This window comes from Amphibalanus amphitrite, unplaced genomic scaffold (assembly GCF_019059575.1).
Source record: "Amphibalanus amphitrite isolate SeventyFive unplaced genomic scaffold, NRLGWU_Aamphi_draft 000026F_arrow, whole genome shotgun sequence".
Lineage (NCBI taxonomy): Eukaryota > Metazoa > Arthropoda > Thecostraca > Balanomorpha > Balanidae > Amphibalanus > Amphibalanus amphitrite.
In genome coordinates this window covers 1,134,986-1,148,069 of record NW_024881522.1, presented here as the reverse complement: position 1 = coordinate 1,148,069, position 13,084 = coordinate 1,134,986, and the positions used below count along the sequence as shown (strand labels likewise).

The 13,084-nt window shown below is 48.9% G+C and overlaps 1 protein-coding gene across 1 annotated transcript; it reads right to left on the bottom strand.

Moving 5' to 3' along the window:
• Positions 1-6,947: 6,947 nt before the first annotated feature.
• Positions 6,948-11,213, bottom strand: LOC122363616 (ER membrane protein complex subunit 6-like). Its single transcript, XM_043333107.1, has 4 exons — positions 10,962-11,213; positions 8,674-8,749; positions 8,131-8,291; positions 6,948-7,751 (listed from the first exon to the last, which is right to left on the bottom strand). The coding sequence occupies exons 2-4, from the start codon at positions 8,717-8,719 to the stop codon at positions 7,608-7,610; spliced, it is 351 nt and encodes a 116-aa protein (XP_043189042.1). The 5' UTR covers positions 8,720-8,749; positions 10,962-11,213; the 3' UTR covers positions 6,948-7,607.
• Between the last annotated feature and the right edge of the window lie 1,871 nt (positions 11,214-13,084).

Sequence of the window (13,084 nt, the reverse complement as noted above, 5' to 3'; positions counted from 1 at the left end):
CGTGAATCGCCTGAACGAATCAGTAGTCCCTTCAAGCCTGCAGTAGACACCAAACGTCATCGTAAGGGCCCTCAAAAGTAGTCGTAAGGGGCTTCAGAGGTCATCGTTAGGGCCATCATAGTCCAGCGTGGCCAAACAAGCCTCCGTGGTGGCGTTCGGAGACCACTGTGGGGCCCTTATAGGTCTTCATGATGCTTGAGGGCCCTCGAGCCCATCGTGGGGACCTCAGATGCCAGCGCGGCCCGTGGAGCCAACGTGGGAGCCCTCAAAGGATGTCGTGAGGGGCCCTGGAACCAATAATGGGGCCAACAGAGGCCGTCGTGAGGGCTCTTAGAGTCAGATGCCGCCCAAAAAGTTGCTGTGTGGGCCGAGAGACCGGCATGGGGAGCACCCGACCGTACCGGACTCTCAATAGTCCCAGATCGGCTTTTGTCTCTCATCACAAGTATGTAATAAATGATTTGACGGGCTGCTTGAAGGATAGCCTACGGATTTAGGGGGGCGTCTTTCCCCATCAGGACAGGGAGCATCTTACCCCAAGGTACCGAAGTAACATTAAATCAGCACAATTTGTTAGCCATAAAACTACACCCTGAAACAAACTGTTTGGGACACAGTACACGCATGTTAATGTATCACGACTATAGCAAGGGACGCAAAAATTATCTACCTTCTTTGATATTTACAATGTTTTGACGCCAAAATATTTTTTGAAAGCAGCAAATAAAAAACATGCAATCACCAGCCAGCCGGTGCCCAACTGAGCTTCGCAAATTTTTGTGCAGTTAACAAGGCAGGCTTCCGCTTTACGCTAAGAACATTAATTTCCAGGTTCGATTCTTTGTTTCCCCGCTAGAGGGGGTGGGGCATCTTTCCCACCCTGGGCATCTTACCCCACTCTCCCCTACTTGAGTAGTCAAGCCGTAAATATAAGTTGGCGTCATAAGCATGAGGATGAAGGTGTCCCAGCTGATTTTTTTATGGCCAGTTGATTCAGTCTGCCCCTGCTGTCTCCACAAGGTCAAAAACACGTCTGTGCAATCACCGGTAATGTCTTCCGGAGGGTTCTGGAATGCATCACAAAAGAGCCGCCGGGTAGTAACGACGAAGCACCGCCTACATTGCCACGCCGCCCACGCCTCGCCCAGTTGTTGGCTTGCTGAAAGCTTCCTTGCAGGGTTCCCGGGCGCCGTGGGTCAGCGTTACTGCACCGCTCGCCTGCTATTTGTTGCGGGTGATGTCAGAGCGGGTCAGAGGTCAGACAGCCGCGCCAATTAACCGGGCTGTTTGTCTGCGGCGGCCGCGGGGGGGCCGATGACGAGGCACACTCCCACCATCATCTCGGGACGCGAATTATCACATCCTGTTCGTGCCACCTCCCACCACCCCCGCCAAGGGCGCGCCCAGGCGGACGATCTTCGGCGGCGTCATGGTGACCATTGTCGTCGATTTTCGGCGTCCCGCCCTGCAGTGTCCCCGCCGGTAATGGTCGGTAATTAATAACGCGACAGATGGTGGAGACGACGCCGTTCTTCTCGTTTCGGTGATCATTTTTCTGCGCATCACGGTGGCCAATCGTCGAGTTCGAGCCGCCGCTGAAGACGCCGATGCCGCGGGCTCCGGGGTTTCCGCAGCGCTCATTGGTCGCACTATAAGTGGCCCAAGACGCAGCCCTCGAGCACCACTCGACGCTGTTCGGTGGGCCGTGCAGGAGCTTCACAAGCCGCCATGTTGACGCTACCTCTGGCGGCCGCGGTGCTGGCCTGTGCCGCAGCATCGCCCTGGAAGGGAGATCCGTGGCCCGCAGCGAGCCAGCAGCGTCCGGCAGCTGTGCCAGCCAACGACCCCTGGCCAGCAAACAACCAGCAGAGACAGACCAACAGCAACAGCCTCAACCCGGACGACTTCTGGTGGGACAAGCCGGGCGCCAACCCCTTCGACGACCCGGCCTCCTACCCGTCGCAATCGGGAGGGTCGCCGAGTCACCGCGCTCCGGTCCGGCGTCCTCAGCTCGGAGTCTCCGGCGGGGCCTCGAGCCCGGCACGCGCCATCGTCTCCGTCTCCAGCTCCGCCGGCGGCGTGCCGCGCGTCACTGGAGTGCGCCGGGTGAGCTCTGCCGTGGCCGGAGGATCCAATGGTGGACGTGAAGCTACAGCGGCAGTCTCCGGTCAGTACGTACCGCCGGGAGCTGGCTCCCAGCCACAGCCGCGACCGCAGCCGAGACCACAGCCGAGGCCGCAGCAGAGGCCGCAGCAGCGCCCTCAGGTGCAGGCTCAGACGTACCCTCAGCATCAGTCGCGCCCCCAGCCGCGTCCGCAGCACCAATCGCGCCCTCAGCCGCGCCCTCAGCATCAGTCACGCCCCCAGCCGCGCCCTCAGACCCAGGTTGCCTTCGCTTCAGCATCGTCTCCCTCTCGGCAACAGACGTCCATCAGCTCTGTCAGCTCTGGCTCCTTTTCCTCTCCCAACTCCGGCTCCTACTCCACCCCTAACTCTGGTTCCCACTCGTTCGCCTCGGCCAGTCAGCCGCAGCCCTCTCGGTTCACTCCGAACCAGTTCGGAGGCGTCGGATCCGCTCCAGCCCAGAACCAGTACGCCGGCTCCGGCTCCGGAGGCTTCTCCGGCTCCGGCTCCGGGGGATTCTCCAGCTCCAACGGCGCGCAGAGTCCCGTCGTGAAAGCCTGCGGCGCGTCGCTGTTCTGTGTGGACACCAACACGTGCGATCCGTACACCGGGTTCATCATGGACCCGTCACAGGGCCCGATACCGCAGCTCGACCAGCCCACAGTGGCGTTCACGCGGTGCTACATGAACAAGAGCCGCTCGGTGGGCGTCTGCTGCCAGGAGCCGCACATCAACGATCCGTGGACCGACCGGACCACCAACGGGCGCTAGATGGGACCACAGACGTTGGAAGGATGTAAGGCAAGAGCGGAGGACGGCACGGTCAGAGCGGAGAAAGGCGACCTGACAGGATTAGCGTGTTGGGTGGTTCAGAGGGTGAACCTGCTGTCCCACCAGCAGATGCACTGAGGATGAACCGTTGTTGACTGTTGGGGACGTTGCTGCGTGTTCCTGAGTGTGTGGCTGATGGCTGCACGCTGCGGCAGAGTTCGACGTGCGTCATTGTTTGTCGCCTTCTATGGCGGCAGAATATTGTCAAAATGGAGGCATTAACATCTTCAGACGTCCATCTGAGTTCGACAGGACCCAAGATATTGAATGGACGACTGATCTGACCTTGAATAAATCAAATATCATGCCGACGATGAGTTTGTTTTTCTTTTTATAAAAAAGTATTGTAGCAGAAATAACTTTTCAAAGGTTTCAACAAAACTTTTTGCATATTTAAAATAACACATTCCTTCATGGTAAACGATCAACCAAAGCTAAGTAAAATATACCCTCCTCTCGTAAAAAATATGACCGTTTCGTGGCGAAGCCTCTAGTAAGGGACAGGTAACTCCATAGCCGGTATTTCCCACCCACCCGCTCAGGGCGTGACCATAAGGCGTGGCCCTATCCACCGCAGCTCCCGTCACATTTCGCGCACCTGTTACTGGATCATAGCTGCGACAATGACACGCTTCGCCAATGACAAGCGCAGCAGCTGGGCGAAATAGCCAGCCGGCATCGGTGACAGCGGCGCGTCCAAGGCCGCGTGACAGGCGGGTTTCTTACATGTGGGTGTCGTGTGATTGTCCACTTTATCTTTTTTGTTGAGTTAGGATAGGGTCTAGTTTAGCCAGTGCTGAAGAGGCCAGTCTAGTTAAACTTTGGTATTAGTGGATACTTTATTGCTGGATAAATGGGTATATGAGAAAAGTCACGACTTGTCAATGACTTTCAAGAGTACGTGCAGGCAATGGTGTGGTATGTTACTCTTTTATAAGGTACCATATCCTCGCCCACTTCCTGCTGGTGTTTAATCAGCCAGCCAGCCAGCCAGCCAGCCATTGTGTGTGTCGGCCTGCCGCCGGGGGCGATATTGGCCGTGTTGGATATCTTATTGGGTTGATATCCGTATGAAGCGGCGACGATTATCAGTTTTGTCTTATGATAGGTAGGGGAAGGTGGGGTAAGACGGACCAGCTAAGGTTTGAGGCCGCATATCTTGCTACACTGCTCTCGTAATTCATATTATTTATAGTCTTCGGAATGCTCAATCCTTCCTCTGTTGATATGTGTAAAGACTAAATTTCAAATTAAAGACATCTAGGTGGTGGATGCTCTTAAAGAGGGAAATGTCAAAAACTCAGACAAGAAAAAACGTGGCGTAAGACGGACCACCCAGCAGTGCCTGCTATCCGTTCATGTGTGTTACACTTCTGCTCTGTACTCTTGTAAGAAAAAGTAACCAGAATGGTAAAATAACAAAATGAGCCTTTATTCTTTACTCATGTGTGATGGAAGTGCAGCTGAAAGCTGGGAACATGTGTGTTGATTGTCGTTTGGCATGACTGCATGCTACTGAGCACTTGCATGCATGGCTCACATACAACAAAGACTCCTTCCTGAAAAATTAGCTTACTTAAGCTTGTGTCAATATTTTGGAAAAGAACTTTCCATATGCAGGGTGCAATGGACCACTACAGGGTAAGATGGACCACAGTGGTCCGTCTTGCCCTAAATCTAAATTCTGTCATTATCATGACGTATATGTCAAATAGCCCAACATTGCAAAACCTTGCCTTTCCTAAAGTGTGACTATAACTAAGTTTATAACTTTGTTCTTCACAGTTAAGTGCAAAATAGAAACTAATCATCCAAGAAAGGCGTCGTAATTGAATCACCCGTAGACCTCTTATATTAGATCGGTTTGACGAAAAACAACATTTTTCTCAATAACTCAAAAGCTATGCATCCTAGCAGCATGAGCTCAAGGTGGCCATTGTTACGAAAGAAAACAAACATAGTGAGTGCATAAAGCAGTAGATACCAGCAGCGGTTCAGCCGGGAGGGCTGGTGGTCCGCCTTGCCCCGCTGGGCCGTCTTACCCCACCTTCCCCTACAGGTCTCGCGAGATTAAGCGGTAGGTTTTGCACTTTTACATTTCCGGTTATATCTCAGAAACTAACCGATCTACGATGAATTGAAGCCATTTTACACGATCATGGCCGGCTTGTTACCCAACAAGTCGATCGCATCTTCAACACTGAAAAAGCTTAAGACGACGAAGATATAGCCTGAAGTACACTAAATTTTCTAGGTGCAAAACCTACCGCTAAAACCAGCGAGACCTGTACATATATAACAAATTTTGAAAGAGAGAGAGAGAGAGAGAGAGAGAGAGAGAGAGAGAGAGAGAGAGAGAGAGAGAGAGAGAGAGAGAGAGAGAAAGAGAGAGAGAGAGAGAGAGAGAGAGAGAGAGAGAGAGAGAGAGGGAGAGGACACATTTAGAAAACAAAAACCACCACTCGATAGAGTGGCTCGACTTACCATGAGTCGATCCGATCTCGTGAAGTTCACCAGTCCTGCAGCAGTGTCTTCATCGATTTTCCCAGTTATATTGATAAGGTGAGATAGTAGGTACTCTCGACTCAAGACTGAAAGTCCACCCAATTAGACTTCGTCATCTTGTTGGTTGAACATCAGAATTCAGACCAAGCTCACCTTGAGGCTTTTGGTCGAACGCTTATGCACTATAGGTACCAATATCGCTGATGGTTGATACATTCGACTTGTCTCTGAACATTTCGGATCAGTGCCCGACCGGTTCCTTTTGGATCGGAGGAACCGGGAACAAGTCAGGTGTCCGTGTCTGAGGGACATCCAGACGGGATGGACCGGCGCGGTTCTAGACGGTCTCAGCAGAGCACGGTCTCAGCAGAGCTCGGTCCCAGCAGAGCACGGTCTCAGCAGAGCACTGTCCCAGCAAAGCACGGCCCCAGCTGAGCACGGTCTCAGCAGAGCACGATCCCAGCAGTGCACGGTCTCATCAGAGCACGGTCTCAGCCTGTCCCACAGGCACGGTCCCAGCTGAGCACGGTCTCAGCAGAGCACGGTCCCTGCAGAGCACGGTCCCTGCAGAGCACGGTCCCTGCAGAGCACGGTCTCAGCAGAGCACGGTCTCAGCAGAGCACGGTCTCAGCAGAGCACTGTCTCAGCAGAGCACGGTCTCAGCAGGGCACGGTCCCAGCCAAGGCACTGTCTCAGCAGGGCACGGTCCCGACAGGTTCCAGTGGGGCACGGTCCCAGCAGAGCACGGTACCAGCAGTACACGGTCCCAGCAGAGCACGGTCCCTGCAGAGCACGGTCTCAGCAGAGCACGGTCTCAGCAGAGCACGGTCTCAGCAGGACACTGTCTCAGCAGAGCACGGTCTCAGCAGAGCACGGTCTCAGCAGAGTACGGTCCCAGCAGAGCACTGTCCGTACCTGAGGAGAGGAAGGAGGGACAGAGGATTACCATTAACCATATTACCATGAGCTGGCAAAGGTTTAGCACTGGCAGCATGTGATGGTGATTTGAGTGGGTACATGGGCTGCGGTGGTTATCAGTGTTGATATAGGTGGCATGTGTCCAGGTTTGGGGAGTAAGCGCTCATTGACATTCTCGACCGAACCTCTCAACCTCTATCATCAAAGCTCGTTTTCGAGCATAAAATCTGACGTTGATAAGTGATGCTTGCTACAGGAAACCAGGGCTGCGGAGTCGGAGTCGGAGTCGACAGTTGTGACCGGAGTCGGAGTCGGAGTCGGAGTCGATATTGGAAACCCCAGCCGGAGTCGGAGTCGGAGTCACCGAAAATCTGTCGACTCCGCAGCCCTGCCAGATGTGCGGAGTCGGAGTCGGGAGTTGGAGTCGATTGGAGTCGACATTTCTGCCCGGAGTCGGAGTCGGGGTCGGAGTCGGAGTTGGTTTTTGAAAGCCGGAGTCGGAGTCGGAGTCGGAGTCGCCGTAAATCTATCGACTCCGCAGCCCTGCAGGAAACAATACACTGACAAGAAGAGTGCATTCAATATTTTATTTGATAACACATCTTCAGGAATACAAGTTGAAAATGAGCGCCGCAGCCCTGCTCTGGAAAAGTGGACGCTAGACAGCTAATTAAATCAGCGAAAAAAAACAACAAAGCAATAAAACAAAGATAATTGGCAAGTTTAATATAAATGACCGTGAAATACAATCAAGAACTATTTTTCAAACACCAGTATAACAAACTTTCGTCGAAAACCAACAAAAAACAACGCTTCATGGTGAAGAATACACGACATACTACGGCATTTCATTAAATTTAATCACGATAAATCGACACCACACATAAAACCTAGCCTCTTCACTTCAACCATTGTTGTTTCACAGTTGCCGCATAATATACATTCCACACCGAATCCCACATTTACCCACCCATAATGCAACCAGTGTGACACAACTCATTCAGTACATTACCCACAGTGCATCAGTTATGCCACCAATTAATGTATGGCAGCCTGATAACGCAAGGAGGCGGGCGGCGCGCAGAGCATCCATCTGGCGAACACGGCGCCACCATGCGGAGATCGGCTGAAACAGCGATCAGCCACGGCCGGTACAAACGCGCTCAGCACTCACGCTCACCGCACGTCATACACATTAGGTGCATGTGCACCATATGCGCGGAGTCCACTCAGTACACGTGCACCATACCGAACAGGAACACCCAGAACAGGACATAAGTGAACATTCCCGAGAAGAGGCCACTGGTGAGCAGCGAGCGGCGGCTGACGAAGAATCGGTTCCACGAGATGCCTGCCTTCAACAGCAGAAGTAGCTGGGAAAGAAAGACGTCCGTTTATTGACAGAAGTCAGTAGCAGGCTTACCATAAACACAGGCAAATCTTTATACCACGAAGACAGTCCGATCATATTTATCAGCATTTATACACACTACACAATCATCATTTATCGGCAGCAGACCATATTTTCTGATGATAAAGCAATAAGAAAGGTAATCCTTGAAGAAATATACTAAAAACATGTCATATTTCAATGAAACAGTTTCAACGACTACCTAGTTGGTAAAAACGTTTCAGGGACATATGATATCCAAAGACGAGCCACAAATAGACAAGTCGCCTGAGAAAGGTTATAAACAGAGCTTCCACAGCACGCCAATTCATGGCCTCTATTTTCCTTCCTTGTGCGCCTACCCAGAGTGTGACGTTGCAGAGCAGGAAGAAGAGGAAGCCGTAGAGCCCGGTGAAGCCGAGGATTCCAGCCGTGGAGCCCCCGAGCGCGGCCATTGAGGTGCGGCAGTACTCGATGACGGCAGAGTTGCTCCGTACTGCCACGTCATTGTACATCACCGTGTCTGGGGGCGCAGCAGGGGAGGCCGTCAACGCTCCGAGTGTCACTGTGGACTTGACAGTGTTCAGGCAATGAGAAATGTTTGTTATGGTGTCATCAAATGTATCTAAAGACTAAAGCAATATCCGACTGTTGTATTTGTAACTGCATCTGCCAATGGTTAATAAATTTCAAAAAGAAGGAATTAAATGGTGACTGGCTGGGGCATGACTCAATCGGTCATCCCATAAAGTTCATAGCCAAGCAGCTTCATAGCCTTATTTCTGGAAGAAGGAATGAGAATGATGCAAAGCACCAGCCACCAATACTATAAGCTAATAATTTGTACATAGGTCACATACATACATAAATCCCAGTTCCCACTGACTCTTTCAAATTCAGCTTACCTCCGGACGCCTTATCCACCTTCGCACGTACTTTGCCACTTGCCATCGCTGAATGGCAGAATGCAATCTACTTAATCTGCAATCAACATCAGAGCAATATTTATCAAATAAATGTTCCAGAACTTTGTTTTATAGAAACTATCTAATCATGCTTAAATTTGTTGCATTCCTGATTTGTTTACAGAAAAGTTTAGAGTATTCCTATTCCAGTCTCCTAAACAAAACTGATAACATGTCTGCATCATCTTACAACGTAATCTGCCTTCAAAAGCCCTTTGCCTGACCAAACCATACAGTTTGGACATACTTGGTTGAAAGGCAATCTTCAAATCAATCAAAAGGCAAAAAACCCTCGCAAATAGCATAGCTGAAGAAGAAAAAACTCAGCATTCAGCAGTACCTGTATCTGTATAAAGCTACCAAACAGATCTCTATGGTAAATGCTTTGTTTTGTAGGCATGTAAAACAATCATCGAATTATAAGTATAGATTAATAGATAATATAATTATAGATTGTAATTATAGACACCCAATTATACAGATGTCAGAAAACAAAAATGATACCATAAGTGAATAATATTTTATGAACCAGAATGATGTGGACGCAATGCTCCAATCAGTAATAAATAATACTGCTTTTTATGAATATTGAGCAGCTAACACTGATACACATGCTTGAGGGCAGAAGCTGAGACAATGGAGCAAACATAATTCCAAATTAGGGTCAAACTACTCAGTAGTAAGTGAGTCTGAGTAAAGAGTGAGGCTGACTGTCAATGCTTGCAGTTTGCATGCATAATTTTGTGTTCTGACTTGTCCTGTCAAAACATTCCTTCTTGGAATTCAGATCACAAATAATGACAATTCAAGAAATCTTGATGCTCAGGCACACTGCCAGTGTAATCAATGTTCCCTGTGGTGAGCCCGATGTGGTGCTGATTCAGATTTGCATGAAGCAATGCAGGACTAAGATTGTGCTGTACTGGGCCATTGTGCTGCGAGCACATATTGTGGTCTAAAAAAACATAATTGGGCAACAAACAATGGATATTTTTAATCAATTTTTGCCATCAAAAGCACATTTTCTTAATTATGTGGTGTAACTTTTAGACCTTGTTTCATGCAGGTAGTGTGGGTTTTCAGCCTGCTTCTTTTTTTCTCTCTGGTGTGAATTTACTACCCTAGCTAGCATGTTACCTATTGGTAAAGCTGGTGTCAACCTTGAGCTGCCACCAGACCAAAGTTCTCATTTTGTGATGCTGTTTGTGTTAGCAGTCAGCACTGCTGCCATGTTTTACAGTCTGGCTTTGGGCAAGTCTAAGCCAAGATATTAGGATATGACCTGCTCAACAAACTTTGCTTAGAATGGGTCTTGAGGCATGAGTCATGACTAATCAAAACTGATAATTTTTCTGAATTGCAATGCTTGTCCCTACTTCAGGGCTTTCAAATAGCTTCATCTTAAACTCTGGTCACAATTTAGGCTTGTATAAACAATTAAAACTCCTCAATCACAACATAAGATTATTGCATAAACTTTTAACTAGAATGTGATATTTTCAATTGATGAGCAATTTTTTCCAAGAAATATTTCAACTTGGCTACAAAGTTATTAAAACTTTTCATGAATTTTGTCAATCAAAACATGATTCAGATTTTGACATACATATCTCAAGCAGCAAACTTGAGATATGTATGTCACATAAATATAAGCCAAATTGACAACACTATAAATGTCAAAGCCTACCTATGGTATATGCATACTGATACCATGGATGAAGTATTCCTGGATAGGACACTCCCTATTCCCTAACACTAGCGTCGGCGACCAAGTGGCCGCCCTGGTAGCGGAACGCTGAAACATCGATCCGGTGGCGAGTGCACCAGCGTGCATGCTGAAAACGTGGTAATGGAGATCGAAATTAGCAAGCTTTAGCTCATAAGACACGATTTCATACACTTTAAACATGTTTTTAGACCTTTTTATAATTATTATGGCTCCATTTAGTCACTATCACTTACGGAGCCATTACCTGATGCCCATAATCTGAGTCGAAATTCTTGACTTGCCTATGCAAATTATCGCCAAATATCATCGTTCCTCGGCAGTCAAACAAGTCCTTATTGATTATTTATTATACGTATCATCTTCATGTTATCACATAAAACTTCACTTTATTCTAACATTGGCTCTGCAGTGATCACGAACCCACTCGTCAGCAGAATTTTAGCAATTTCTTAAATATGAGAAGTGACAGGTTATCCAAATAGGTCTCAGGACAATTTACCTTAAATAACTGCAAATCCGGCCAGATAAAATACACTTGAAGCTGTAAACTTAAAATTTTACAACCTTTACTGAATCAACTACTGGGCAAGGCATATGGCTAGGAGGCAAGAGTCAAAAACCCACGGCAAAGCTGTTCGACAAAATAACCGATATTACAATGCCGATCGGTTGCCTAGCAACTGACTGCTATTAAGAAATTTGCCCGCAAATCGCCTGGCAACCATAGTATCAAGTTGAATATTTGTTTTCTGAATGATTTTTAGAACAAACGATTATCAAAGTGAAGGAGCCAATAATTGTCTGATGAGCGCAATTTCGTAGAAAGACAGAACTAGCAAATAATAAATTCTGATACAACAAATGAAATTTATAATTAAATTATTGATACCACGCCACAATCCCGAAAAAAAATGTCTTCCTTTAAACGTAAAAGATTTATCAAAAGTAAAAATGATTTCCCACAAATTCGTTTCTGTGCAGTTTGGTTTTCTTATCTCTATCGAGCTGCCCCGAGCAGCTTACACACATTTCTTGGGGCATTGTCATTTGCCTTATCCCAGGACGTAGGCCGCGTCCCAGGACGTATGTGATGCTTGGAGGATGCAGGCATCGGTGACGGTCTCTCCTATAGTTTATATCATTTCGAGGCTTCGAGCCACTGTAAAAGATCTGCGTTCTCCGATATAGTAGGTATCCTCGCTATCTCCTGCCAACAAACTTCTTGCAGCCTAATTAGGTAATTAGCACTTAGCAGTACCCAATCCCTACGCAATTAGTTAGCGTGGGTCGCTCTTGAATGTACAGTACACAACACATTACAATTTACAATGCATCATAACTATCGTCGTCTTAGTCAGTTCGGTCGCTTCTACTCTGGTTCTGCTCCAGTGCTGCCACATCCCCGTAGGAGGCTGTATAAGAGCCCCTCACTCAGTCACCGCCGTGCCGGTTGTAGGGGAAAGTGCGCCCCACAGACATCGCGTCACCTTCATTCACGCTGATTGATGAACCATAGAGGCTAATACCAGGAAGGGTGCGTTCTGTGTTCAACCACGCAGGAGAAGCTGGTGCGACTTATACGAACCCTCTCCGACCCCAAGGGCGTCGCAACTGTTACCAAACTTGCACAGACACGAGACATAGCCCAGAGCCCTCGACCGTCGCACTCGTCGAAGACGTATAGGTCCCAGGGCACAGCCAATCCCTCTCACCGACTTAACCTGAGGCCAGTTTCACTTGCAGAAAAAAAATAGCCGGCTGTCGGTATTTTCATTCTTAGAAGTCTCCCTGAAGTTCAACCAATCGCGCTGAAAAAGGTAACCGCTGATGTGAAATCATAGGTATCACTTATGCTGCCTGATATTGATATTATCGTTCACGTCGGTAGTTAGTTTTTCGCCTAGATGAAGAAATTCGTGGAACTTGAGGCAAAAAAAAAATCCACCAGCCAGCGACTTTTCTGTTGGTAAAACTGGCCTCTTCTCTGCTACGAGACCATTGCTAAACTGTCGATGACCGCACACACCATAAGCATCGGAACTAAAAGCCAAAATAGTGAACGCCAAAGCGGTTCGAACCGGGCTCTCACCACCACCACACCGTTCTGTTCATACTGCGGACTCTCTCTCCACCAACCACCTGGGTGGGGGGGGGGGGCTTACTAAATTCCACATTTCACAGCATCCGGCATTTCCTTCATCGAGTCAGCGAGACGGCGCCGTTTCGCGGACGGCGCGGCTGACAAACGGTCTCACGTTTATCTCATCCGGCGACCAGCTGCGGAGCGTTTCTCACGTGACGCTGCGAGCTGTCCGAGACGGACGGACGGCGCACCGAACGTGACGCAAGACAATTACAGGCTTGGCTTGACCCATAAACCCGGGCACCGTGACCGGCCACCGGCGCGGAGTGGCTGCCGGCCGGCCAGGGAAGCTGGGGAACGCTCCGACACCGAGATCGAGACGGCGCGGGTGCTCTCCGGACTCCGATGGACGGAAGGAGTGAGAGAGGAGAGAGAAAGAAGGGGATGGAGGGAGAGGTATGGGGATAGAATGCATGAGATCAGTCAAGAAAGATACACTCCTACAACGGATCTCACGAAAGCGAAAAACGATCGCTCTT

Coding starts and splice junctions, on each gene's coding strand:
- LOC122363616 (XM_043333107.1), bottom strand. CDS start 8,719: ATGGCAAGTGGCAAAGTACGTGCGAAGGTGGATAAGGCGTCCGGAG. Junction 8,292..8,673: donor GGTGGATAAGGCGTCCGGAG/GTAAGCTGAATT, acceptor CTGCGCCCCCAG/ACACGGTGATGTACAATGAC. Junction 7,752..8,130: donor TCTGCAACGTCACACTCTGG/GTAGGCGCACAA, acceptor TTTCTTTCCCAG/CTACTTCTGCTGTTGAAGGC.